The sequence below is a fragment of the Brachyistius frenatus genome, unplaced genomic scaffold (genome assembly GCF_029030835.1).
Source record: "Brachyistius frenatus isolate BFR_SWC_R1_liver_20210118 unplaced genomic scaffold, ASM2903083v1 Contig_494, whole genome shotgun sequence".
NCBI lineage: Eukaryota > Metazoa > Chordata > Actinopteri > Embiotocidae > Brachyistius > Brachyistius frenatus.
The window spans coordinates 80,001-105,378 of record NW_027211093.1 but is presented as its reverse complement, the minus strand read 5'-3'; the positions used below and the strand labels follow the sequence as shown (position 1 = coordinate 105,378).

General features: G+C 43.7%; 1 protein-coding gene across 4 annotated transcripts in view; it reads right to left on the bottom strand.

The window, feature by feature from the left end:
* Positions 1–1,216: 1,216 nt before the first annotated feature.
* Positions 1,217–25,378, bottom strand: part of LOC138614392 (epidermal growth factor receptor substrate 15-like 1) — a 35,247-nt gene continuing 11,085 nt past the window's right edge. For 2 of the 4 annotated variants that reach the window (XM_069687828.1, XM_069687831.1), the window contains 16 exons: positions 24,837–24,993; positions 24,025–24,087; positions 22,161–22,246; positions 20,049–20,121; positions 19,797–19,958; positions 19,335–19,532; positions 16,558–16,737; positions 16,339–16,447; positions 16,016–16,066; positions 14,107–14,243; positions 11,786–11,849; positions 10,120–10,265; positions 9,684–9,777; positions 4,910–5,065; positions 4,676–4,692; positions 1,217–2,370 (listed from right to left, as the gene is read on the bottom strand). In XM_069687828.1, the coding sequence (XP_069543929.1) occupies positions 2,224–2,370; positions 4,676–4,692; positions 4,910–5,065; positions 9,684–9,777; positions 10,120–10,265; positions 11,786–11,849; positions 14,107–14,243; positions 16,016–16,066; positions 16,339–16,447; positions 16,558–16,737; positions 19,335–19,532; positions 19,797–19,958; positions 20,049–20,121; positions 22,161–22,246; positions 24,025–24,087; positions 24,837–24,993 (1,840 nt within the window). In that variant the 3' untranslated portion in view covers positions 1,217–2,223. The remainder of the gene's footprint in view (positions 2,371–4,675; positions 4,693–4,909; positions 5,066–9,683; positions 9,778–10,119; positions 10,266–11,785; positions 11,850–14,106; positions 14,244–16,015; positions 16,067–16,338; positions 16,448–16,557; positions 16,738–19,334; positions 19,533–19,796; positions 19,959–20,048; positions 20,122–22,160; positions 22,247–24,024; positions 24,088–24,836; positions 24,994–25,378) is intronic. The other 2 variants (XM_069687830.1, XM_069687832.1) reach the window with 2 other exon arrangements.

The window sequence follows — 25,378 nt, the reverse complement described above, 5'->3', positions numbered from 1 at the left end:
CCCTGTCTATATACAGCGGAGAACAGTACAGTCTCACACTCACAGAGAATACATCTGTACATGGTCGCGTTGTTCCTGTCACTCAGAGGACATGTGGAATATCTGACAGTGAGGGGAGGAGTCACTGACCCGCAGGATGAAGAGTCTCTCCTGTAACCTGAAACGGATATGCTGTGGACTCAGGGCCGACCGCTGAGGGCAGGATGGACGTTTTAGTTTGTGGTCATGAAAAGGAGCAGGAAGGTATTTAGTACGACACTCCGAATAAACACAACGTGAACAAAGAACGAGGCCTGGGACGCACTGCCAGCCTGCCGCGTGCGTTTCCTGTCAATGACTTTCTCTTAAATAACGACTGTCAGCGTTGAAGATTCGGGTTCTGATAAGTGACGACATGTTTTTTTGTTTACCCTCGTTCATAGACAGACAGACAGACACACACAGGTACACTGTGGTCCCGTCGCACTACAACATCTGCACTACGTCATCACAACAAACAGCAGGTGAATCCGGCCAATCTGTCTCCGCCCACAGTCCTCACAACCAATCACAACGCAGCGTCACCTGACGCTGGCCTTGCTCAACAATAAGAGCCTCATCCTAAATGAATTCAGCCCGGACAGTAACCTGGATTTACACATACATGGACACACCTCGCCATGAAGGGTTGCTGCTGTTTACAGGAAGGAAATTAAAACAACAACTACCTGCTTTTAATGTTTGATTCATGTTTGTTATTTTCTGTTGTCAGCAGATTTTAATGTGACCGTTGTGATTTATATTTTTATTGTGATGTTTTTGATCATTTTGACCTGTAAAGTGTATGGGTGTCCTGAAAAGCGCTATAAAAATAAAAAAATGTATTATTATTATTAGGATTAGTATTATAATTACACTAAGTTTTTGCTGATTATACAGAAGCAAATGCGATAATAGAACGTGTCCCTGTATATTCTAGCCAGGAACCGCGCGGCTCACGTAAAAAATCGGAGTCGATCTATTTTATAAAGGACACACCGGACAGGCGAGGCTCGAGACCCAGGCAGTGTGTTCCAGGATTAACACTTCCATCGATTTCACAAAGCGGTCAGTTCTCACGTGTTGAGATGTGGGTCAGTCAACAGGTGATGATCGATAGAACTGTTCAGCAGTGAGTAACATATTCCAATAAATGACCACAAACTAAGTGTCACACCGAGGGCCCCCCAGACCGGAGGGCCTGGTTGGCATGACATTTCAAAGGAAACCTGATATCTGGGAGAGTCTGCTCACCCAGAGAAGAACTTCTTCCTCTGCAGAGTTTAGCCTCTCAGCACACAGCAAAGGAAAACAGTAAAAAAAAAACAACAAAAAAAACCTAACCGATGTCAACCTTCTGCTCCGAGTCGAGTCGGTGAGAATCAGCAGGCCGGGAACCGTCTTCTCTAGCGGCCTCTCTGGAACAAACACGAGCGTAAGCCTGCAACAGATCCCTCGGAGGAAACACCCGGCAGCTTGAACTGCGCCGGGATTTTTCTTTGCCGCTTGTCACAGTGAAAGAAAACGTCCCGCGAGCGAGCCGTTCTCCCACATTGTAAGAGGAGCAGACTGCAAACTGCTGAGGCTTCGTCCATCACATCACTGTCCACATTCACAGTGCATCCACTTGTCTTCATGCAGTCCCCACGCCTCCTCGTCCTCACGTCCTTCTTCACACTTCATTCAGCAACAGTGATGACTGGTGTTGTTTCTTCATGCAGCTTCAGCGACCAGACCTGCCTGGAGGTTCGTTCGACTCCATTCATCGAGTCATTTAGTGTGTGTGTGTGTGTGTGTGTGTGTGTGTGTGTGTGTGTGTGTGTGCGTGTGTGTCTGTGTGTGCGTGTGTGTGTGTGTGTCTGTGTGTGTGCGTGTGTGTGCGTGTCTGTGTGTGCGTGTCTGTGTGTGTGCGTGTGTGTGTGCGTGTCTGTGTGTGTGTGTGCGTGTCTGTGTGTGCGTGTGTGCGTGTCTGTGTGTGCGTGCGTGTGTGCGTGTCTGTGTGTGCGTGTGTGTGTGTGTGTGTGTGTGTGTGCGTGTGTGTGTGCGTGCGTGTGTGTGCGTGCGTGTGTGTGCGTGTCTGTGTGTGCGTGTGTGTGTGTGTACACTTGGGAGTTGGTCCAGTGATGTGCTTCCTGTCTGAATGTTTGGATGGGAGTCTCATGTGTCTGCATGTTGGCGTGTCTCTGGCTGTGTGCGTCCTCCTGGTCATGCGTTGGACATCTCGGCCTTGCTGAGGGCGATGGCCAGCTCCAGGTCCTCCTGCTCCTGCTGTCTGAGCCTCTTCAGCCGCTCCCGCTCCGCCCGCTCACTCTCCCTCTTGGCCCACTCCAGCTGCTGAGCCTCGTTCCCAAACTAGACACCCAGAGAGAGAAGCCCTGGTCAGACCACAGTCTGCATCATTTCTAGCTCCATCAGTAGGAAGTGACATCTTTTTGATTGTTTTAAATTAAGGTCTTTGCTACAACGACTGATTTTGATTTTCAAAAAGCTTTAGGCTGGATTCACAGAGATTTACTTGCTTTGCTAACGGTAGATTTCATAAAGCATTTCAACCATTGGACACGTGTCCTGTTGCCTCGATTGAAGTAAATGAAATGCAATATTGTTGGTTCATTCTCCTTTTGCTGCTGAACAAGGTCAGGCTCTCTTTCCTTCCCTGTTTACAATACAGGTGAATAACTTAAAGAACAAATTAAGGAATCAAACTTGGGTAAACACTTTAATAGTGCGTCTGCCGGCAGATGATGTGGTTTACTGTCACTTTCCAAAAAAGTTGGAACGCTGCGTAAAATTGAGATATAAACAGATTGCGGTGATTTGCAAACCATGTAAACACATACTGTTTCTAAGATAGACCAAAGACAACATATCAAATGTTGAAACCGAGAAAATCGTATTATTTTATGAAAAATATATTCTTATTTAGAATTTGATGACAGCAAAACTTTTCAAAAAAAGTTTAGACAGGATCATGTTCACCACTGTGTTGCATCACCTCTTTATTTAACAAAACTATAAACATTTGGGAACTGAGGAGATCACATGAACCTGAACCCGAAGATCACCACCATCCAATATTGGTTTCCAGCCTCGTCCCTTGTGTTCAGAGATTTCTCCAGATTCTCTGAATCTTTTAATGATCTTATGAACCGTAGACGATGAAATCCACTAATTCTTTGTAGTTTTACGTTGAGGAACATTATTCTTAGATTGTTGAACTATTTTCCCAAACAGTCTTTCACAGAGTGGTGAACCTCTCCCCATCTTCACTGCTGAGAGACTCTGCCTCTCTGAAATCATCTTTTTATACCGAGTCATGTTCCTGATCTGTTGCCACGGTAACCTGATTATTTGTGGGATTTCCATCAAGTGCTTTTTTTTTAAAACAAGTCTTTTGTTGCACTTTTCCCAACTTTGTTTTAAATGTTTGCTGCAATCAAATTCAAAATGAGCATATATTTTTCATAGAATCCAATTTCTCAGTTTTAACATTTGATAACTGTTTCTTTGTTTTTAATTTAATTAAATATGAGTTTACGTGATCTGCAAATCATCGCATTCTGTTTTTATTTACATTTTACACAGCAAACTTTTTTGGAAACGGGGTTATACAAAAGATGTTCAGTCTGTTAAAGACCTTGTGTCAATAAATCAATGTAAAACAGACATTTCAGGAGAAGGTCTCTGAGGCGGTAGGAGGAATTTACCCTGTGGCACTGTAACACCGGGATATACATAAATATTTGGGATTTATCCTTGATGGATTCATGACCGATGATGCTGGAATTAAAATCTTGGCAGGTTCAGCTGCGAGAGCTTTCGTTCTGCCATCAAGTTACAGATGTTTTAAAACCTTGGTTAAACCTTTGTGATGCATGTGTGTGCCATATTTAAAATCATTGCTCACTCTATATTACTCTATACAGAACAGAGCTGCACACGGTGGTTATAAGTTTGTGCTGCTGCAGCAGTGAAGGGGGATCTGGACCGGATTCCTGGATCAATAATTGGAAAATATAAAATGATCAGACCGTGGAGTCATTAGAAAACAGGGTCAGTGAGAAGGTTTTTCTCTGGAGTAAACTGCAGGGCTTTGTGCTGTTTTAAGAAAGCTGAACTGAAATACATGTGTAGTAATAATTTATCATGCAGCATTAACACAAATAGAAGAAAGTAAGATTTGAAGAAAAATATGAATGAATATCTTGTTAAAAGCCAAGTTACAAATATCTATTTAACTCCAGCCTAGTTTTGTCCCACGCTACAACAAACTAATGAAGAAATCAAAGATCTTTAGTTGCAGATTTAAAACCTCCAGCGGGACAGCCAGCTGTGGGAATTATGGGATTTGGGAGCAGTTGAGAAGGAATCACATTTTCCTCACTTTTTGCCCAATGAGTTAAGAATATCCATATTAATCCAAATGTCCAATCAAAATCCAGACATGTTTGGAGGCTGTTATTGTTGTTGTTGAAGCTTGTAGAGAAGCTCAGGAGGTTTTATTGGTTGAAATGTTTAGGTTTTACTTATTCAACATTGGGCTGGGCATGTTTGGATTAAACGAATCACTAATCAACGCGGTGCCCTGAACCTTTGCACGGTACTGTTCATCTGAATGCTCATTAACGTTGTGAATAACATCACCACAGTGTCTCACCTTGACTTTGTCAGGTCCTGTCAGAGAGGTGGATCACAGAACAGAGAGGTTAGAAAGTCCATGTAGTCAGAGGATCTAAGCCACACACACACACACACACACACACACACACACACACACACACACACACACACACACACACACACACACACACACACACACACACACACACACAGTATCACCCATCTCAACTAACAGAACTGAAGTCTGTAAAACTTCAGAAAAAGTCTTTACTTGATGCTGACGATGGAGCGAAAGGGTCTTTGCCGCTGAACGGGTCTCCCAGGCCCTTTTTATTCTGAAACGGGTCGATGACATCACCGCCGAATGGCTGGAAGGGGTCGCAGGGTTTGGAGGAGTCAGCTGTCATGCTCACTGGAGTAGTTTTACCTGAAGACACAAAAGCACGGAGGGAAACATCATCACGACATCTTTTCATATCAAGTTTTTGTCTGTTCCAGGCGGCAACCATCAGTGATGTCTCGTTATGAATCCTCCAGTTCAGATTCTGTCCGTCACCATCTTTGCCAGTTCGAAGCGGTTTGGAGCAGGAAGTGACCATATTTGGACGAGCTGGGGGAGGAGCCAGCGGTGGATCTGACCGATCTGATCGGAAACCTGATGATACTACGTCCCGCCCACCGATAGCTGTAACCTGACTGCACCACAGGCCTGTCAATCAAACAGACACGCCCCCAAAAACAGGTCTTCTTGAATCTTCTTTTTTAATGAATGAGGGATTATTTTCAGATGGACCTCCAGAAAACTGATAAGAAGGAGTGACTTTAGCTAACAACACCGAGATAACTGATGGACACATTTTATTCACTTTGGATTTGATGAGAGAAGTTGAATGGGAGTCTATGGAGCCGGAGGCTTTTTGGAGCCGACCTCTAGTGGCACTCGCTGGTATTGCAGCTTAAGGCACTTCTGTATCAGCCTCATTTTTCAGACCCAGTAACTACATCTAATTTCATATATAGTCTACCAGATAATACCTGCTGATTAAAAACAGAACTCACCACCATGATCACAGCACCAATGTAACTCTGTCAAAGGAGAACTAACATTTGTGCAGCCGTTTTATCTGTTCGGGAATAAAACACTGATTTCCCCTGTTCTTTAAGTTCAGCCTCACATTATCTGCAGTGTTACTTTAAAGATATATGCACAAGTTTCACATCCACACACAGCTCAGGAAATGTAGAAAAACAGCTGGTACAATAAAAACAGACAGCAGAAGACAACACCCAGAGCACTCAAACGAAAAGCTGCAAAACCAGTTTCAACCGTTTCCTGGTGAAAACAATCTGCCCACATCACCAAATGTTGGTGCACCAATTTACAGATGAAGTAAACACGATACTGATGCTCATGTTCACAAACATTCATGGTCAAAGTCCTCAGAGATTTACCAACGCGATATTCTACTTGGAATATTCTAATTTAACAATTTTATAATAATAATAATTTAATAAATAGTGGAAAGAAGAACAATTGCCGCAGTGAGACAGTGAAATTATCTGTCTGCAGAAAAATATAATTACATATTTGATAAATCTATATTCATTGAACCAGAGCCTGGCTGGTTAACTACCACATAAATTGCCAAAGTCAAAAGGTATGTATATAAACTAGAACTGCAATTACCAAATAATTTCATGACCTTTTTTTCCTGGTTGCTAATTTATGTGAAATATCAACATTTACCGTATTTGAACTTGACATCCTACAATGTCATCTTGTGCTTAAATGTCAGAAGGAGACACAGTTCATTATAATCATCACAAAATCATCATTACAACAAATAAATTCCTGTCACTGTTTCAGCGTCATACTGTTAATTTTTCAATTAAATATTGTTTGTCAAGAGGCAAAGATTGTGTAAAACAGAAAATTAACTAAGTTGAAGTCTTGCACATGGAGGTTATTCTCGTTAATGTGTAATAATCTCATTTTCGGTTTTCTTAACTGGAAATAAACTTATCACTGACTGATTAAAACAAAACAATCCAGCACTTTGCTTAAAATAACTGGAACATTTCACCTGGATTTAAGATGCATTTAATCAGACATGTACAACCACAGGTGGATAAATGCATGAGTAGAAACATAAAATAACAATAATCCTAGTGATGGGTTGTGCTATTGACGGGGAGGTGCAGCCGAGCCTGGCAGAGGACCGTGGGAACGCTACGACGGCCCGTTGCTGCTGGCGTAGGTGTTAAACCACAGGAGCGGTCGAAGTGCCGTCGAACAATACACATATCCACATTCAGTCCTGTTCCCCTGATAACCGGCTGATGGGGTGAGCAGTTCACTTCACACTCCACCACCCACTGCCTGCTAATCACTTTTTCCCCTCTTTCAGTAAACCCTGCACACACACACACACACACACACACACACACACACACACACACACACACACACACACACACACACACACACACACACACACACACACACACACACACACACACACACACACACACACACACACACACACACTTGAGAAACCACAATCATGAGCTCCACCCTGCTTTAGAATAAGCTGCTGCTTCAGTGGCATCTAATTTTAATGTCGACCGCAGGATCAGATGTGCAGCGAGCAGAAGGTGATCTACTGACAACAACTCAGCTGCAGCAGTGAACCTCAGTGACACTGAAGAAAACAGAAAGAAGGAAAGCAACACTGTTGTTTCACTGACCTTCTCTGAACCAGTACACACACACAGCTCCACAGCTTCTCTCTCACACACACACACACACACACACACACACACACACACACACACACACACACACACACACACACACACACACACACACACACACACACACACACACACACACACACACACACACACACACACACACACACACACACACACACACACACACACACACACACACACACACACACACACACACACACACACACACACACACACACACACACACACACACACACACACACGAAGGAGAGAGAGAGGAAGCACGTCAGGGTGTGTCTGTTAACCACACGTTCTCTCTTACACCACCGCCCTCTCTCACACTCTCACACACACACACACACACACACACACACACACACACACACACACACACACACACACACACACACACACACACACACACACACACACAGAGCAGCAGCTAGAGAGCGTTCATTTGAAATCTACAGATAAATCATGTCACATTAAGGTGAAGACGAGCTCTGCCTACGACTGCTGAGTCAGCGGGCGGGGCTGTGCAGCAGAGTCTCTCACTCTGTCCCAGAGGACGGCGTTATGCTCTCCTGAAAACAACTCCTGTTCCTCACAGACATTCATGAAGAACCGTAGCATCTTTTCATCCTCTCCTCGTATTACTTTCTAGGATTTCTGCCAACAGTTGGTCAGCTGATGCCGCAAAACCACTTGAGGAAATGACCCAACATCTCTGATGAGTGTTGCTATTTGAGTTTTAAGTGAGTTCAGTAGACTGGACTACTGTAACGGTGTGTTTAAGGGTCTCTGTAAAAAGTCAGTCAGAGCGCTGCAGCTCGAGTCCTCACTGAGACCAAGAAAGTGGACCACATCAGTCCAGTTCTGAGGTCTTTGCACCGGCTTCCTGTCCAACAGGAATCCACTTTAAAATCCTGCTGTTGGTTTATAAAGCACTGAATGGTTTAGGGTCAAAATACATTTGTGATCTGCTGCTACCTTCTGAACCATCCCGACCCCTCAGGTCGTCTGGGACGGGTCTCCTTTCTGTCCCCAGAGTCAGAACGAAACATGGAGAAACAGCGTTCAGCTTCTATGTTCCGCATATCTGGAACAAACTCCCAGAAAGCTGCAGGTCTGCTGAGACTCTCAGCTGCTTCAAATCAAGATTGAAAACTTTTCTATTTGCTGCCTTCAATTGAACCAGACTCAAGGATGTTGATCAATTTCCTGCATTTCATTACTGTGTTTTATTTCTTAAACTGCACTGCAACTTTTATTCTATTTTTAGCGTGTTTCATGTTTTAATGACTGTTTTTAATGTTTCAATCAATGTTCTTAATTGTTTTTAAATTTCCTTTTCTTTTGCCTGATGTTTGGATGCTTTTAATGGTTTTATGCGAAGCACTTTGAATTGCCTTGTTGCTGAAATGTGCTGTACAAATAAACTTAGCTTGGCATGCCTTGCATAGTTGATGTGCACTATTTGCCCACAATGCAATGCACTCATAGCAGGAACAAGCTGAACTACATGCTGAATGTTGGTCATGCAGGTTATAAAATCTATGGAGACGCAGTTCAACTGATGCCCATCATCACACACTGCTGGGACGAACCGAGAATTCATCGGTGTCAGCCACCGGGGATGAAACTACCTCCAGACACGCCCACTCTGAGTGTGTGACAGCTGCTGTGACAACGTGGACAAATCAATAAAATATAAACAATGTTCGATGTTATTTAAGTTATTTGGTTACACCGGCTGCCACTGCTGGTCGGTGTTTGAACTGAGAAACAAACGTGGCGTACAGAGTGTGACAGCAGACGGCTGTTATCTTCTTCCTGTTGACAGATCAGAGTGAAACACTGTGTCTCTACAACGTTCAACAATGATTAGTGTTCTCGGAGTCTATGATGAGATCTGTTTATTACAGTCCGGTCATTTACGTTGGATTATTAAATCTGCTTGGAGGTGATTGGTCGTGGATTAGTGGCTCTATTTTCTTATCTCACACATTCATGCAGGAAAAGGTGACAGCTCTGCTTATTTTTAACAATCAGGATGATCTCCAAAGTTATTGACTGGTTTAAGTTTCAAAGGAGAAACACAAAATGATGTTTTGTTACTGTGTGACAGATCAAAGGCTGCAGGTATAAATGAGAAAATTACTTTTAATCTAATAGGCAGTTTTAATCCGAACTGAAGGTTCTCACGTAGACTTTTTATCCATTTTTATGATAATAATCATGTTTTCTAATAAATTTCGGAGGTAGAGAAAGTCAAACACCGTGACACTCACCACTGGGTGGTTTGGGTCTCGGGGGAACGCTTTTCTTCGGAGGCAGAGCTGGTGTGTCGTTCTTCCTGCTGAAAGGGTCGTCCACGAACACTGGCTGGGAAAAACAGAAGCAGTGTGTATGTAGTTGTATTAGCCCTCAGCTGTGATTGACATGTACATAATCTGACAGGCTGTGATACAGTGTTGGTTGTAAAACATTAAAATGGAACATGAAGGATAGCACCATCACCACCAGGAGACATTTAGCGGTTTTGTTTGAAAAACATACGACTAAAAACCAGAAGGATGAGTTCCTGACGTGTGCAGTATTATCATTAATACTAGAGTGAAGAAGTGAGAAGAAGCAATTGTATTGTACTCGCTCAAATGCAACATGTCACACATTTGTGATTTTTTTTCCAAACAGCATGTTTGCAGGGGGATTTCCTTCTGGTACCTTCTGGTAATCTGGCAGCCAGCTGGCTCTTCCCTCAAACGGATCTCTGGGCTTCGACATGTGGCTGAAGTCTGCGAACCCAGCGGAGCTGTTACTGCTGCTGCTGAACGAACTGCTGCCGAACGGGTCCAACGTGCCAAAGAGGTCTTGAAAGGACACATGTGATCCAATTTATATCAACAAGCTCACATTAGATTAGATCACTTTAAATGTTCAGTGTTGTTGATGACTCCTCAACGTGCACATAAATTAGTTATGGAGTTCCACAAGGTTCAGTGCTAGGTCCAATATTTTTTACTTTATGCATGCTTCCATTAGGAGATATCATCAGGAAACACTGCATGAACTTCAACTGTTATGCAGATGACACACAGCTATAGAGTTTCCTTAAAGTACCCTTCAGCTCAAAAATAGTTTTTTCTCCCGGTTCCTCCAGCTGAGTGTTTGATCTTCTCCGTGCACCTGTCTACCAACCAGGCCATCCACATCTGGACCGCTGTGGCTCATGACCCAAACTGTTTCTGTCCGTCTCCTCTCCTGTCTCTGCTCTCTCTCCACTTTCCTCAGGATGGTGCGTTCGCTGTGTCGGAACTTCAAGTAACTGCATTTCTTCTTGTAGGGCACTTATTATTTGATTCATCTATTTATTTACTGATTGATTGATTGATGGGTTGTTTTTTTGTTAGTAATGCTTCTGGTTTTAACCAACAATCATCACAGATTTTTTATTTTTATTAGATTATTGGTTGGCTTTTTAATCTAGATTGTTGTAATTAAAAATAAATGAGTTGCTATCTTGAGATGTGTGTGAAAGCCAGGCTCCTGTTCCCACTGTGTTCAGACAGGCTGAGGTGGCCATGATATGAGGTATACTAAATTATCTTCCCCTCAAGATCAACTATTATAACATATGTTATCTCTTAACTTTCTATCCGGCACCCTCGTTAGGTCTAAATCTGGTGCCTAACCAGATATAAACTGACATCATCTGTAGCTGTAAAAATGTGGAAACACAGACAAAGCTGATGAACGTAGTAAACATTAAACCTGCATCCAGATTTTACAAAATAATACAATTCTGATCTCAACAGAGGACTTCATTCAAATACATTTTAATTCTTCACAGTCACAAACACCTGGTCGAACCAGAGCCGGTGGGACTGAAAGGAAGGTGTACCGACACCTGAGCCCTGAACCTCTAGCGCTGAGTAAACAAATGTGACACCGTTCCTCTCCAGTCCCAGTTTTAATAAGCAAACCAACATGGTGACCTCAGTCAGTCAGAGCGTGGCGACAGGCTCAAGTTTCTCCAATCACAACGAGACATTAAGCCAACCTGCAGAGCAAGTGTGTTTGGATGAACTACAGTAATATCCAGGAGAAAATGAAAGAGCTTCTCTGGAGCTGCAGAGAATAAACAGCTGATTGAAAGAGGCCAGTGTCCCATCTGACACCAGGTGTCCATTCATTAAGAGTTATGCCCTGAAAACCAAACACTAAACTACCAGTGAGACACACTGAGGGACTCCATTCGAACCTCTAAGGTTGGTGCCACGGTCTATCAAGGTCACCATCCTGTTTGAATCGGAGAGAGCACAGATCTTGTTTTATAAGATAAAAGAAACTGCATGATGTGGGAAGGTATTGAATAAAAAATACATCATACCTGGTCCTTTGGGCTTCGGGTGGCTTGAAGAAAACGGGTCGCTGCTTGTGAAGTGACTGGCTTGCTGCAGGAAGTAAAAAAGAAAAACTGTTTTACACTCAAAGACTTTTCTTACAGAATGCAGAATATCAAGAGATTCTTAAATCATATTTATTCATATCTAAACTGTAAGCTTGTATTAGTGTGTCCAAGAACTGCATTCACACTAGGACATACTATGTACTAGTATAGACGGACTAAACTAGAGCTGAGCAGCACACAGAGAAGTGTCCCTGTGTCCTGCCAGACGTCCACCGCCTGTCTACCCAGCTGCATGTCTGAGGCCACAGAGGAGGACCTCCAGGAGAGGCTGGAGAGGATCACCAACATGCTGAAGAGCACCTCCAGTCTGCTGAAGAACTTTGGCTCCTCCACATAAATCCTAACCGAGATCAGCATCACACCATGACTTCTTTGTTATTCCATCATGTTTCTTATTTTCCTCCGAACTAGCAATATGGTGACGGACAGAATCTGAACTGGAGGCTTCATAACTTTCACAAACCGACATCACTGATGGTTGATGACATCACTGATGGTTGATGATTGGTTTGGACCAAGACCCAGCCGAGGTTTGAACCCAGAACCTTCTTAGTGTGCTGACCACTTCACCACCGTATATACAGTGGTTACGGAAAGTATTCAGACCCCTTTAAATTTTCCACTCTTTGTTTCATTGCAGCCATTTGCTAAAATCAAAAAAGTTCATTTTATTTCTCATTAATGTACACTCAGCACCCCATCTTGACAGAAAAAAACAGAAATGTAGAAATTTCTGCAAATTTATTAAAAAAGAAAAACTGAAATATCACATGGTCATAAGTATTCAGACCCTTTGCTGTGACACTCATATTTAACTCACATGCTGTCCATTTCTTCTGATCCTCCTTGAGATGGTTCTACTCCTTCATTGGAGTCCAGCTGTGTTTAATTAAACTGATTGGACTTGATTAGGAAAGGCACACACCTGTCTATATAAGACCTTACAGCTCACAGTGCATGTCAGAGCAAATGAGAATCATGAGGTCGAAGGAACTGTCCAAGGAGCTCAGAGACAGAGTTGTGGCAAGGCACAGATCTGGCCAAGGTTACAAAATAATTTCTGCAGCACTCAAGGTTCCTAAGAGCACAGTGGCCTCCATAATCCTTAAATGGAAGAAGTTTGGGACGACCAGAACTCTTCCTAGACCTGGCCGTCCAGCCAAACTGAGCAATCGTGGGAGAAGAGCCTTGGTGAGAGAGGTAAAGAAGAACCCAAAGATCACTGTGGCTGAGCTCCAGAGATGCAGTAGGGAGATGGGAGAAAGTTCCACAAAGTCAACTATCACTGCAGCCCTCCACCAGTCGGGGCTTTATGGCAGAGTGGCCCGACGGAAGCCTCTCCTCAGTGCAAGACATATGAAAGCCCGCATAGAGTTTGCCAAAAAACACATGAAGGACTCCCAGACTATGAGAAATAAGATTCTCTGGTCTGATGAGACCAAGATTGAACTTTTTGGCGTTAATTCTAAGCGGTATGTGTGGAGAAAACCAGGCACTGCTCATCACCTGCCCAATACAATCCCAACAGTGAAACATGGTGGTGGCAGCATCATGCTATGGGGGTGTTTTTCAGCTGCAGGGACAGGACGACCGGTTGCAATTGAAGGAAAGATGAATGCGGCCGAGTACAGAGATATCCTGGAAGAAAACCTCTTCCAGAGTGCTCTGGACCTCAGACTGGGCCGAAGGTTCACCTTCCAACAAGACAATGACCCGAAGCACACAGCTAAAATAACAAAGGAGTGGCTTCGGAACAACTCTGTGACCATTCTTGACTGGCCCAGCCAGAGCCCTGACCTAAACCCAATGGAGCATCTCTGGAGAGACCTGAAAATGTCTGTCCACCAACGTTCACCATCCAACCTGACGGAACTGGAGAGGATCTGCAAGGAAGAATGGCAGAGGATCCCCAAATCCAGGTGTGAAAAGCTTGTTGCATCATTCCCAAGAAGACTCATGGCTGTACGAGCTCAATACTGAGCAAAGGGTCTGAATACTTATGACCATGTGATATTTCAGTTTTTCTTTTTGAATAAATTTGCACAAATTTCTACATTTCTGTTTTTTTCTGTCAAGATGGGGTGCTGAGTGTACATTAATGAGAAATAAAATGAACTTTTTTGATTTTAGTAAATGGCTGCAATGAAACAAAGAGTGAAAAATTTAAAGGGGTCTGAATACTTTCCGTACCCACTGTAATTCATATCAAATCTGTTGTGTCTTTGGTGATCAACGTGTACCTTGGAAGGTAAAGTGGCACTTTTACTGAAGGGGTCTGGTGTGGAGAAGGGGTCAATCTTCGGGGTCTTCTTGAAGAAATCTTCTGACGAAGCCTTAAAAGGGTCGCTCTCTTTGAAGGGGTCTCCTCCAAACGGGTCTGCAGAGGGAATGATGGACAACTTCAGCTTCTCAAACTCTGACTGTTGTCTTTCTTTTCATCAACCAGTCAACAAGGAATGTTTTACAATGTCAAACAACAGATTTCCAAATACTTCAAAGTGATTGTTTGCGTTGTTTTGAGAGGGGTTGATGAGATACTCATCCAAAGTTACCTGCAGTAGATACAGGTGTTAATTTGGATCCCAAACTAACAGACAGACGGAGGCAGAGATAGACCAGCAGCTCCTGTGTTCTGCCCCATAAAATGACTGTTTTTGTGAAGGGAGTCTGGTGGCTCGGAAGAAAACAATATAACTGTTGATGTCAAGGTAAAGTGGTGAAAATATTCTAAAAAGTGCATCGCTCAGCTTCTGTACAGCTGACTGGGAACATGCAACCACCATCTACAGCACTGACTGTAGAGAAGTACCTCGTACAACCCCCACTTCAAGCCATTCAGACTATCCCTTTAAGTCTGTGGCATTTTATTGTGCAACTAATGAGACAACAGCCATCTACAAAATACACTAAAATACAAATGTTGTACATTGTTCAAGCCATGTAAGAGCTGTGCTACCTCTGCACCAAACAGTTTAAAACCTTAGTATGATACTATGGATAAAACAATCTCTGCAATGTTTGCGGGAGCTAACAATTTTTTACGCAAAAACCTTTTTCCCAGGATTTTTCTTCAAAAAATGTCCTCAATAGAAACTCTCGTGAAAATATTACGGCATAAGGTGTCCTTTTCTTTATAAACAAAAACACATCTTTAAAATGAGGAATATAGTATGTTAATTAGTTGTAAGAGACTGCACTTTGTTTTTGTGCATACAGTCAACCTATGTGTTGAATTAATATCAGGTAAACATCATCTAAAGCTCTTATTGTGACAGCAGATGTAGTCGTTGTTTCTATATTACAGTCAGACTGTCCGTTCTATCATTTAATTTTTGTAATAAAAAAGATTAGAACTAAAATACTGTGATGTTCAGCATGATTATTATCAAAGTAAGAAACATGTAATACTCTTTAACAGGTAGTGCTTTAAAAAATTTAAAAAAAAAGATGTTTTCCTTGACTTGCAATTTTTTCTAAGTCTAAAAAAACCCATTTAAAACTGCAAATTACGTCACATAATCAATCTTTTTAACCGCTAAAATCATAAAAAACTCTTGCAGCTCAGGACATAATGAGATGTTACAGATAAGGTGGGAACATACTTTGCAACACCAGATTGAGTGTGAGTGTGTGATCAGGGTGTGCCGTTCACGTCTGTGTGAAAACATAGATTTAATCCGCCCCATCTACTCAGCACAGAACTGAAACTCCACAATATGAGCGCAGAGGGAAATCACTGCCCACACATACAGCAAGGCATCAGCTGAAGACGAGGCTGCCACCAGAAGCACAGGCCACTCCTGGATGTATGCGGGACTGTTGTGTGATGGTTATGGCACAACTTAAAAAGGAGAAGTGCACTGTTATTGCTCAGCAGACCACAGTGGGCTGGTTTCACTAGATTAATGAGCTGAAGTCACTTGATGATGTCACAAGCCTGTTCAGTGCATACATAAGATGTTAGTATTGGTGTAGTGTGAACAGTAGGAGCAGCAGTCAACACTGAACCTGTTCTGTTTATGTGTGACAACATAATCTCAACTCAGTGTTCACTTTCTGGCTTCACTTTGCTCCAGTGAACGAACAGGCTGATGGGAGCGATTCAGGATTAAAATGAAAAACTGGAGGTCATTTACACCAAATAAATACCTGTGGATGCTGCTGGCTGCTTTGCAAAAGGGTCATTTTGAAAAGGGTCACCTACGAAGAGGGAAAAGTAAGAGGAAGCCAAAGAGAAGGAGGAAGAGGAGGACATAAAAGACCGTCAGAGAGCAACTCAAGCAGAAAAAATAAAAGATGTTTGAGGAGAGGAGAGGAGAGGAGAGGAGAGGAGAGGAGAGGAGAGGAGAGGAGAGGAGAGGAGAGGAGAGGAGGAGAGGAGAGGAGAGGAGAGGAGTCAGAATAAATGAATGACAGAGGACAGTTGGAGGAGAGCAGGAGCAGCAGTGATATCTGAGAGGAGGACAGGGAACCTTTGAATGGGTCTGTTTTGAAGGGGTCTTCGGAGTGGAAGGGGTCCGTATGGAGCTCCTGAGGCTGGCTGCTGTTGAACACTGATGGCTTCACCTTGAATGGATCCTCCTGAAGAACAGACAAACACAGAGGGAGACAAAGAGAGGAAAGTTGAGCTCTTTATGACCTATATTGTTTTATCTGGATCTTAGTTGGAAGGTAAAAGAGGAGTTCCTGACCTGCGGCGCTCTCACCATGGCGGGGAAGCCTCCGTTCTCTCGCTCACTGAAGCCCTCGCTCATGTCGGCCAGATTGGTCATGCTGCCTCCGTGGGTTCCATTCAAGGTGCTGTTGTACTGCTCGATGCTCTTCGACACTTCCTGTTGACTGTCATGAATTTGAGACAGTTTGCTGCGAGCCTGCACAACACGGATACAAGCAAACAATAGTATTGTTTTTGTCTCTGTTGGCACAGTCGCCTCCTGCTGTGAATGGCACTGCAACAGGCAAGTTCTGGTTGCAGTTGCTGTTCAGTGATTGGTAGGATTGAGCGCAGACCCCTGCTCATTAGCATTTGCACCGGTAACTTTAGTCCTTCAACTGCTGTGTTTCTGTATTATGAACCGAGGTACGGGTCTGTCCGCTGTGCATGTGCTTTCATGAGGGCTTTGGCTGTCTGAACAGTTTTTTCAGCCGAACCGTTACTCTGCGGGTACAGCGGGCTGCTTGTGGTATCCTCAAAGTCCCGTGCGTGAGCAAAACCTCTGAACTCTTGTGAACTGTAACAAGGTCCATTATCGCTGATTACTGTCTGGGGTATTCCACATGGGCTTCTCCTTCTGGATGACAGTTGCAGATGTGAGGCTGGTGATTTTTTCAATCTCAAAGTACCTGCTATAATAGTCAACAACAACTACATAGTCAGTACTGTAACTTGCCACGGTTGTTCATGGATAAGGATGCGAGAGCATTGGCTCTAACATGCATCTTACTGTTGATGTGGCAGCGAAGGGCTCTCTACCATATTTGATAGATCTATAGTAGTTTTACAAACTTTACATTCAGATTTTCTGTCGTCTATTTTTATCACCCAGTCTTTGAACTCATCATTTTTTTTAGCCAAAGCTCTTCAAATCTACATTTTCCTGCATGTTTGCCTTCCTGAGAAGACACGTCTTTACTGAATGAATAAAGGATAAAACCTCTCAGGAAATACATGTGAAATAACATGATACAAACAAAAGACGACGTGGAAAATATCATATTTCGATAATGGCAACTCAAATTTAAAAATGCAAACAAAAAGCCCTGATGTTCCACGACTTGGCCCAAAAAATGATCAAATCCCCTGACTTTCCCTGTGTGGAAAAGAGTGTTTAAAATGACCTGCTATTCCAGGACATTCCCTGGTATTCCTTGATATTCTGTGATATTCTGTGATATACCCTGATGTTCCCTGATATTGCCTGATATTCCCTGATATACCCTGATGTTCCCTGATATTCCCTGATATTCCCTGATATTCCCTGATATACCCTGATGTTCCCTGATATTCCCTGATATTCCCTGATGTTCCCTGATATACCCTGATGTTCCCTGATGTTCCCTGATATTCCCTGATATTCCCTGATGTTCCCTGATGTTCCCTGATATTCCCTGATGTTCCCTGATGTTCCCTGATGTTCCCTGATATTCCCTGATATTGCCTGATGTTCCCTGATATACCCTGATGTTCCCTGATGTTCCCTGATATTCCCTGATATTCCCTGATATTCCCTGATATTGCCTGATGTTCCCTGATATACCCTGATGTTCCCTGATGTTCCCTGATGTTTCCTGATATTCCCTGATATTGCCTGATGTGATGTTCCCTGATATTCCCTGATGTTCCCTGATATTGCCTGATGTTCCCTGATGTTCCCTGATATTCCCTGATGTTCCCTGATATTCCCTGATGTTCCCTGATATTGCCTGATGTTCCCTGATGTTCCCTGATATTCCCTGATGTTCCCTGATATTCCCTGATATTCCCTGATGTTCCCTGATATTCCCTGATGTTCCCTGATATTGCCTGATGTTCCCTGATGTTCCCTGATGTTCCCTGATATTGCCTGATGTTCCCTGATATACCCTGATGTTCCCTGATGTTCCCTGATGTTCCCTGATATTGCCTGATGTTCCCTGATATTCCCTGATGTTCCCTGATATTCCCTGATGTTCCCTGATGTTCCTTGATATACCCTGATGTTCCCTGATATTGCCTGATATTCCCTGATGTTCCCTGATATTGCCTGATGTTCCCTGATATACCCTGATGTTCCCTGATGTTCCCTGATATTCCCTGATATTGCCTGATGTTCCCTGATATTCCCTGATGTTCCCTGATATTCCCTGATGTTCCCTGATGTTCCCTGATGTTCCCTGATATACCCTGATGTTCCCTGATATTGCCTGATATTCCCTGATGTTCCCTGATATTGCCTGGCCCTGCTTCTTTGTTAATGTGGAGCTGCTGCATAGGTGTTATGAACCTATGGAGACGCAGGACGCTCGTCGGCTCTGTTATATTTCATGCAGCGGTCCCCGCCGGTGTCTGTGTCCACAGAGGACCGCGGTCCGGACAGACTTGCATGTTTCGTGTCAGTGTGATGGACACGGGAACTTTATGTGGCGTCAAAATTAAATCCGATTAGAGCAGTCAGACCTAAACTGAAGTTTATTTCACTTCACAGATGAATGTGGTTTGAAGTGAAAGTCAGACCTCAGAGGATTAAACTGAATCTGCACGTGAACACGTCCTAATTCAATTCAGGACTCAACATGACATACGGAGACAGTATGAGGATGACATCGTGCACCAGCTACACATTACATGTGTATAAAGTCAAGCTGTGTATGCAGGAAACAGCTGAGACACACAGGGACACACACAGACTCCAGTAAAGTAAAGATGACATGGTGCAGTGGCGCCCCCTGGTGACAGCTTTCAGACACACAAACAGGATCCGTGTCCTACCTGGTTGATCTCGTCCTGCGTGGCCTTCAGAGACTTGATGATGGTCTCCAGCTGGATCTTGCCCGCAGCCAGGCTCTGCTCCAGCTGATTCTCCTCCTGCTGCAGCCGGCCCAGGTCCGCCTTGGCTCGGCTCAGCTCCTCCTCCTGGCTCTGCAGGTCCGACTCCTGGGAGTGGATCTGAGTCTGGAGGGTGGAGATCTGAAGGTGGAGGAGAAGGAAGCGGTGAGGATTAGGGTCAGAGTGCAGTCCATCAAAATACTCTGCTCTCTTCTTCTCTTTCCTTTGGCCTCATCGCAGTTTCCTCTTGGGAATTTTGGCTTTCAGCTGGATGGTAAAACAAAGCTGATTTCCAAAATAACAACAACTACCTTCAATTTAATAACTACTTTTAATAATTAATGATTGTGCGGTCGCTGAGTCGAAACTGTTGTAGCGCTCCCCAGTTCCTCCGCTCTTCCTCACCATCTGAGACTCTTCCTGGCACTTTATCCGGACTTCGTTCAGCATGTCTTCCAGTTTGTGTTTCTGTTGGTCCATCTCCTCCAGGCGGTCCTGGGCGTCCTGTTTCTGAGCCTCCAGCTCCTGCAGGCTGCTCGCCTCTCGGTCCAGGTCGTTCTGCATCTCCTGATGGAGATCAGACGATAACAACATGTTAGTGTGTAAAAGGGACACACACACACTACAGCCAGAGCATCCCAAAGCAGCTGCCCTCACCTGCACCTCTGCACTCTTATGTCTGATGGCCTCCTCGGCCTCCCTGATGTCCTGCTCCAGGGTGTACTTCTCCCTGAGACACACACACACACACAACAAAATGAAGGCTATGACCCCGCCCCCTCGGAGGAACAGAACAAACCCACCATGTCACAGCCAACTTAAAACATTTTTTTTAAAAGGAGCTTCAGGCAACTCTGTGTTTCAAAATGATCATATTAATGAATTATCTATTTTTTATTTGATGAATTCAATATTTCAACAAATAATTATTTTCCAAGGACTCAAATGAATTCATTCTGAATATAACAGCTATAACAACTGTAATGTGTACTTCATTTGAAAAATGAGCATCTTCATGTATTTCCTTCTCAGTTTTTACATTTGAGTTGACTGAGAAGAAAAAAAAAAACTAATTTTATGTTCAACATAATGACTAAAGTCTGTTCTTTTATATCGTTTTGAGATCACACCCTCCATCTTGTGGGAACAACATCAGAGGTGCTAACGAGTTGATTAATTGTCTAAATCTCAGGTTCCTTGTGTGGATCGAGTGTTGTGTCCTTTAAAATGTGCAGCGGTCCTGTTGAACAGCAGCCTAATAATAAGACTCACTGAGGTAAACTAAGCTCTCCCCACTCTGCCAGGGCTGTATGCAAGTGATGCAGGCAGGAGTGAAGAAGCAGTCCTTTAAGCTGCATTAGGTAGTTTAGTCCTTTATCAGACGCTCCATAACAAACTGTGTAGCTTGAGCTCAGCCATGGCAATAAACACATCTTTGAGTATGTTTAAGATTTGATAAAAAGCTGTTAGTAAGCAGACACACTGATCACTCTGGGAGTGTCTATTATATTCAATATCCACTGTGTTTACCTGAGAGTACTCCACTGGGTAAAGGCAAGGGTGCTGCGCAGCATGCAGAACAAGCAGTGAACAAAAAGAAGTTGGATAAAATACATGCATCAAAGGAAAAGTGGATGGATGGATGGATGGATGGATGGATGGATGGATGGATGGATGGATGGATGGATGGATGGATGGATGGACTTTTTTTTCAGCTCTTCAATCAGTGGAACAGTGGAGGAGTGTTTACGTCCACTATGTTTCAAACTGCTGAGTTTGTATCCGGCGTGTTTGTGTTCTTTGATTTCCACTGACCAACACTACACACCACACAACATCAACACACAGCAACCAGAAACAACCCCCAACTGTGATGGCACGCTGCTGACAGAGGACAAAGTCAGTAACGGTGACCCGGATAGATCTGCACTGCCACAATTAAAATGACGGATGACAGGACATCAGATCTGGACTCGATTGTTCCTGCATCCTTTAATGCCAGCATTAGAAATGCTAGCAGTTATCTTTCAGTCACCTCTTGGTCTTTGGAGGCTCTGAGCCCTCCTGCTGTCCCCGAATCCAAACACGGATTCTCAGCTCACGAGTGTTTAACAGTAAGACAGTCGGAATGCTACGAGGTGGCGAGCTGCGGGTCATGAGACAGGAATTTAGTGAGAATCTTTTTCGTCCTTAAAGGTGTTGAAGTCTGTGTGTTATTATGAGGACAGAGAGGATGAGGATGATGATGAAGGAGCTGATGTCAGAGTTACATGGTCAGAACAAAAAGATGAGATACATGACAGAGTAGATTCATCGTACAGTGAGGAGGAACTAAGATCAACGTAGTGATTACTGCTTCACTGGAGCTGCTGTAAAGGTAAATGGTCAATTATCTGCACTTGTATCGTGCTTTATCACCTTTGCGGTCTTAAAGCGCTTTTACACGGTTTTCCATTCACCCATTCACCCACTAATGAGACTGAGCTGCCATGCAAGGTGCTTGCCATCAGGAGTACATTCCCACAAAGATGGTACGCCATCAGTGTCTTGCTCTAGGACACTTAGGCATGTGGACAGGAGAAGCTGGGGATTGAACCACCAACCTTCCGATTGGTGGGCAACCCACTCTACCGTCTGAGCCACAGCCTCCCCACAATCACTACAAAATAAAATCCACACTGAGGAAGGTCTGCGTACGCTCACACGCTGCGTCCTCAGGTTTTTGTGGTCATCCATTTTTTTCAAGCTGCCAGAGACGTTGTTTGTTACCTCTGCAGCTGGGCGATCTCCTGGCTAATGTCATCCAACTCCTTGATGCCAGTGAACTCTCCTGAACCCACCGAACTGGAGCTGTCCTGTAGCCGGAGAGACAGGCAGACAGACAGAGGACGACAGGTTGGAACGACAAACTCGACACATTGAAGAAGGCAGCATGATGAAATGGTAGACCAGGCCAATGGGAGGAGAGAGAGGAAAAGAGAGGAGAGAAACCAGCGGTGACGGAGAGGAGCAGCACAGAGGTTTGATTCGTAGGTTGGGGGCGGGGTCAGTCACCAACAGGTGGAGGAGTGTCCACTGACAGACTGCTGAGGACGGGGAAGATTCAGAAACTCTTGAGTGAAGAACAGGGAGTCACACCTCCTTTGGAAACATTCAAAGGTGGTTTTCAACTACAACCTTGTTTCCAAAAAAGTGGAGATGCTGTGTAAAATGTAAATAATAACAGAATGCAATGTCAACCACATAAACCCATATTCAATTAAAAATAGACCAAAGACATCATATCAAATGTTAAAAAGGAGAAATGTTATTGCTTTTGTAAAAGTATATGCTAATTTTGGAACATCTCAAAATATAATTGTTACCTGGCAACAGATCAGTAACATGATCGGGTATAAAAAGATGATTTCAGAGAGGCAGAGTCTCTCAGCAGTGAAGATGGGGAGAGGTTCATCAGTCTGTGAAAGACTGTTTGGGAAAATAGTTCAACAATCTAAGAATAATGTTCCTCAACGTAAAACTACAAAGAATTAGTGGATCTCATCGTCTACGGTTCATAATATCATTAAAAGATTCAGAGAATCTGGAGAAATCTCTGAACACAAGGGACAAGGCTGTAAACCAATATTGGATGGTGGTGATCTTCGGGCCCTCAGGCAGCACTGCATTAAAAACACACTATTCTGGAGTGGAAATCACTGCATGGGCTCAGGAACACTTGTGAAAACCATCGTCTGTGAACACAGTTCAAAATACGACAAAGGAGACCCTGAACTGTTGAGCAGCTCAAGAAACTGGTCTCCTCAGTTCCCAAACATTTACGAGTGCTGTTAAAAGAAGAAGTGATGTATCACGGTGGTAAACATGCTCCTGTCCCAAATGTTTTGAGATGTGTTGCTTCCATCAAATTCAAAATAAGCACATATTTTTCAATAAAACAATAACATTTCTCAGTCTCAACATTTGACATGTTGTCTTTGGTCTACTTGAAATTAAATACAAATTTACTTGATTCACAAATCATCGCATTCTGTTTTTATTTACATTTTACACAGCGTCTCAACTTTTTTCAGAAACGGGGTTGTAATTTACACCATTTTGATCACTAGCACTTGTTCAAGACACTCGTCTGAGAGTGAAAAACAAAACAAACAAATAAACAGAAATAAATCCAGAGCCTGAATTTAACTTCTTTTCAGCTGAGCATCTCTAAAAGAATCCTGTTTCCAACCAATGATACTGAATCTTCCATGATCAGCAGGCAGGTGACAGGGAGGGACACTGTCACTGCACTGATGTCAGAGAAAAATCCTGCAAATGCTTTCCAGTAATCAGCCGGCCACTTAAAGCATTTATAAATCGGACACACCGTCGGTCCATGTTACCTACCCACAACTTGAACATTATAGCCTGAGAGAGGAGGAAGAAGGGAGAGGTAGAAACAGCAGCAGCACAAGAGTTAGGATGGAAGCAGTACATCTCTTACACTGATTCACCTCCTCACATTTCACACTTCAAGTCTATGTTGGTTGGGGGGGGGGGTGTAGATTAGCATAGCTCAAAAAACTAGCAGACAAACATGGACAACTTTCAGTCAAAAAGCACGAGAGACGAGAGAGAAGACTGTACTCACCCGTCTCATCTCGGATAGAGCGGCCATCTCTGATCCCACCGGAGTCATGTATCCTGAAACACTCTGCAGCCACAGAAACCTCTGGTTACTGACCCAGACGGACACCTCACTCCCTGTAAACCTTTTAAACATCACACACCTGGTCGACTTATTTCCCGCCCAAACCTGCCTAAAAGTGCAATACCATAAACGTCACATTATTCCTTCAAATAGTCAATAAAAATTAAACAAAATTGATCTCTCAGGATTCGGGGTGCAGGAGAGCTGCTGCTCTGCCAGGACGACCAGCTGCTTCCTCGCTGCTGTCGGCAGATTCAGAATGTTGAGGACAGATGTAGGGTCAACGTTCCTCAATTAATAACTTAGTTTTGGGCTGTAGTTGCACTTTTATTTTGTTTATTTTGGAGCTCTGTGTGTGTGTGTGTGTGTGTGTGTGTGTGTGTGTGTGTGTGTGTGTGTGTGTGTGTGTGTGTGTGTGTGTGTGTGTGTGTGTGGGGGTGGAGCGGGGGCGGAGCACCCCAATGTGAAACACAAGAAAGGACAAACAAGGAACGGAGGAGAACTAACGGTCCATTAAACTCACTGAGCTGAAAAGCTGCTCAGCTTGTTGCTGCAGACGTTCGTCCTACCGTCACAGTATGACGTCTTTATGGCAACAGGTCGGAAATTTGCAATCATGATATAAAATGTCTTTATTGTCTGGAAAGCGTTCCCCTTATTATTGGCCTGATCATTAGACACAATCCGTGTCTTTGCAGCACCTGAACATGAAGCGCTGGGATGAGATGTACATGTAGGTGTGGAGGACCTACTGGGACAGGAGTTCCTCTCTCAGAGGGCGGGATCATGTCAGCAGTCAGGGCCTGCGGAGGGTCCATGCCTTTGCTGACTTTCTGCTGGATGAGATGCATCGCGAGGCCAAACTGCTCCCTGGTCAGCTTGCCGATCTGCCTCGTATCTGCCAAAGCCCTGCAGGGAGGAGCAGACGGAGGACGGGATCAGCTCTCAGTGACGAGGAAGGAGATCCACGATCAGACGGTCCAGCACACACGGCTGCAAGAGTGAAGCTCCTCTGGAGTTCTGTTTCCCAGAGTCACACAGTCACAGGACGTAAAAACCACCAGCACGGAGCAGCTTCTTCTTCTGGGAGATCTGATCACAGTAACTGGAACTCACCAAATACTCACACCATCAAACCGACAACCTGTTTAACATGTGAAGTCAGTTTAACATGTGAAGTCAGTTTAACATGTGAAGTCAGTTTAACATGTGAAGTCAGTTTAACATGTGAAGTCAGTTTAACATGTGAAGTCAGTTTCTGCGAAGAGCTGCTGAATGTTACCGGAAGAGATAT